Source organism: Pollachius pollachius, assembly GCF_949987615.1.
Source record: "Pollachius pollachius genome assembly, chromosome: 3".
Lineage (NCBI taxonomy): Eukaryota > Metazoa > Chordata > Actinopteri > Gadiformes > Gadidae > Pollachius > Pollachius pollachius.
Window position 1 is genome coordinate 46,478,964 of NC_136936.1, and position 3,503 is coordinate 46,482,466.

The window sequence follows — 3,503 nt, forward strand, 5'->3', positions numbered from 1 at the left end:
CACACACACACACACACGCGTGCATACATTGCACACTCATACAGAAACATTTACTCACACATTTACTCACAGACTCGCTCACTTGCTCGCTCACACACAGCCCATGTTATCAGTGTGGATACTATCCTCTCTCCATCTCTCTCTCTCTCTCTCTCTCTCTCTCTCTCTCTCTCTCTCTCTCTCCCTCACTGTCTATCTATCTCTCTCTCGCTCTCCCTTCCTCCCAGAGAGGGGAGCCGGCCCTGTTTGATCCAACAGCTGTTAGAAGAATAACCGAGAGCAATTTGTACATCAACCGACCACAGCATGAATGGACCCACAGGAGGTAGACTCGAGTGACTCACCACTCCACACAGCACGCGCATATGCCACCCTGGGTGCCTATGATTCAGAGCTTAGAGCAGGGTCATTGGCAAGTGACGTGCTCTTATATGTTCACTGCTCATTTGTTTACCACCTTCCTTGATGTATGATGTTTGATTTGTTATTTCTGGAGGGTTAGATGACTACCAAACACCGTTTTGATGAGGAATATCCAGAACTGATCTGATCTGAGTTTTATAAACAGGCATTTACACACATGTTTACAGTCACACACACACACACACACACACACACACACACACACACACACACACACACACACACTAACACACTAAAACACGCTTATGCACTTTATTTTATGAACATGAATGTGCACACGGACAGTGTCACACAGTCATACCAACATACACTTACCCACTTATTTTTATGAACATAAATCAACAAAAACACACACAAAAAAGGACACACAAACACAAACACACAACTGTATGTGTATTGATGCGAGAATAAGTGTCTACTGAAGACACAGGTCGGTGGCTAAACCTTTTTCTAGAGCTAATCTGGTTATAACTCAATCAGCTGCACCTCAGCCCTCCACCAGCCACCCCCGGCCCCCGGCCCCCGGCCACCGGCCCCCTTCTCCCCCCAACACACCTCTTCATGATGAGGTCCAGCGCCGAGCCGATCAGCCCGTCCTTCATCTTGTAGATCTTGGCCCCGTAGTTGGACAGCTCCGTCCGTCCAGCAGCAGGGCGGGGCAGCAGCTTGATGGCCGCTCCCTGGTGTCCCTGGGGGGCGCGGCCCTCCCCCCGGACCCCTCCAGACTGCTCCTCCGGCCCCCTGGCCGCGCAGGGGCCCGGGGCCCTTCCCCGGAGCGGTGGAGCCGGCCAGGGACTGCAGGGGCGAGCGGTGGGCGGGGCCCGTGCGGATGGGCGAGGACCCGTGCGTGGCGCTACACTGGCCGGGTTTCCCTGACCGGCCTGCGGTACGGGGCGGGCCCTCGTCGCTCGACGCCATCGCATCCCCGTCGCACGTCCTGTCTGGTCCGCCGTCTCCCACGACGGCCGCCTCCGTGCCGTCTCCCTCCATCCTGCCGGCGTTCCCGGATCCGCACGTCGCACAGGCGTCCGTCTTCCCGCGGGAGCGCAGCCCGCCGGGCTCCGCCTCCTCTGCGTTCGCGGGGCCGCGGGCATCGCCCGCGCCTTGCCCGTCCGCGCTCTTCCTCATCCTCTTGAACTCCTCGAAGGTGGGGATGTGCAGGCGGCCGGCGGGGAGCCGGCGGCGCTCCGATGCGCGGTCCGGCCCGCCCCCGTCCCCGTCCCCGTCGCCGGCGGGGACGTTGTCCGTGGTGTAGGAGGACTTGAGCACCACCGGGCTCCGGGGGGCGCTGTGGAGAGCCAGGTCGGGGCTGCTGTTCTGCCGCCGCAGCTGAAGGCGCCGCAGCACTTCCTGTTTGATCTCCTCCGGGCTGGTGAGCCGCACGGCGCCCAGCAGCTTGGCCCCGCCTCCCGCGGGATGGAGGTAAGGCATCCCCTGGCGATCGCGGGGGCCCCTGTGTGATCGGGGTCCCGGGGGCCACCTGAGGTCGCAGCGGGAGGTGCTTGGAGGGCTCCGCCGTTGATCGAGCGCTCTGGAGGCGGAGCTTCTCCCGCAGGCCCTTCCTGCCGTCGCACTCGTCCACGCCGCCGGGGAACAGCCAATGGGGGAAGAGCGCCAGGTCCTTCCGGGGCAGGCCTCGCCGGGGGTAGAACGCCAGGCTCTCGGGGCTGGGCATCAGCCCGTACACCCCCATGCCGGCCCCGTCCGGGGGCCCGTCGTACCAGTGGCTCGTCTCGGTGCAGCGGAACACAAACTCGCTCTCCATGCTCCTGAAGGGGCCGCCGGCGAGCCCGTACATCCCGGGGTCGGCCACGCTGTTCCAGTGCAGGTTCTCCATGCTCCGGTAGGGCCGGCCGCCGCCGCCGCCACCACCGCCATCGCCCTGGACGCAGGCGTAGGGGTCCTGCCCCTGCAGCGGCCCCGGGCCGTAGGCCGCCTGCCGGCCGGTGCAGGGCCGCAACCCAGGTTACTCAGCAGGGTGCTGCTGTTGCACCTGGACATGAAGGGCGCCCCCTGGAGGCCCAGGGGGTACTGCGGGAGGCGGTGCCCGTGATGGGGGAACGTGGGCAGGGCGCCGGGGGACAGGGGATGGCTGGGGAGGCAGGGGTCCACTTCCATGTCCTGGCTGAAGAAGGAGGCGCACCTGGAGGGGGAGCCTGTAGGGTTGGAGGAGGCCAGGGGGTAGTCACATGATGGAGGGGACTTTACATCTGGCATGGCCGCCGGCTCGGCCAGACGCCCTGAGGCTGGCAGGCAGAAGGCAGGGGGACCCTGGGCCTGGAAGGGGGGGATGAAGGACAGGGAGAGTTCAGAATGGAGGACTGGAGCAAATCCTCACGTTGACACACGCAAACACACACACAAGGACTCACACACAGACAAACAGAAGGACACGCACACACACTTGACACTCAGGAATGCAGATTGTCATCCCCATTCGAATCCTACTTAGGTGTGTGTATGTGTATCTGTGAGTGCGTGTGTGCGAGTGTGTGTTGATGTGCGTTGTGTGTATGTGTGTGTGCGTGTGTGCGTGTAGACCTTGACCTTCATCTTTAGCATGAATGCCAGTGTACCAAAACCCAGTGTTAGCCCACGGATTAAATTCCATCATAATTATAACATAATACAAATTCTGATGAAAGTTGAGGACACAGGGCGCAATGCCTGCAATGCTCTCAGAAGGTCTCATTCTAGTCCTTGTTAAACCCGAGATCCCCCCCTTGACAATGCCACAGAGATAAAAGCCCAACAGACTCGCTGTACTGTAGGGGGCCTTCACAAACCAGCTTTGGAAGACAGGGATGGTTGTCGCACACTGACAGACACAATGGCCCTAACCCTGACTTCAGCCTCTATTTATGCCTGCATTCATTTGTTTAACAAAAGCCCCGCTCTCCTCGCTCTCTCTTCGTCACCGTTCCCCTTTGGGACAGGATTGGATTCACAGCCGAGGTCCTAAAAGGGCAGGACAATTAGCTTACTGTAATGGCCATTGACAAATTAAACTAGCGGTATATATAAGAATAGAACTGAGCGATGAGAGCCCGGTGACACGGGTGAACGCAGGTCATAAAAGA

The 3,503-nt window shown here is 59.8% G+C and overlaps 1 protein-coding gene across 1 annotated transcript in view; it reads right to left on the reverse strand.

Annotated features, from left to right (window-relative positions):
* arhgef49 (Rho guanine nucleotide exchange factor 49) overlaps positions 1 to 2,976 on the reverse strand; it is a gene marked incomplete at both ends in the record, with an annotated part of 15,658 nt that extends 12,682 nt beyond the window's left edge. Inside the window, 6 exon segments of the mRNA XM_079733837.1 lie at positions 979 to 1,060; positions 1,063 to 1,218; positions 1,314 to 1,885; positions 1,887 to 2,359; positions 2,434 to 2,700; positions 2,971 to 2,976. Of these exon segments, the coding sequence (XP_079589963.1) occupies positions 979 to 1,060; positions 1,063 to 1,218; positions 1,314 to 1,885; positions 1,887 to 2,359; positions 2,434 to 2,700; positions 2,971 to 2,976 (1,556 nt within the window).
* Between the last annotated feature and the right edge of the window lie 527 nt (positions 2,977 to 3,503).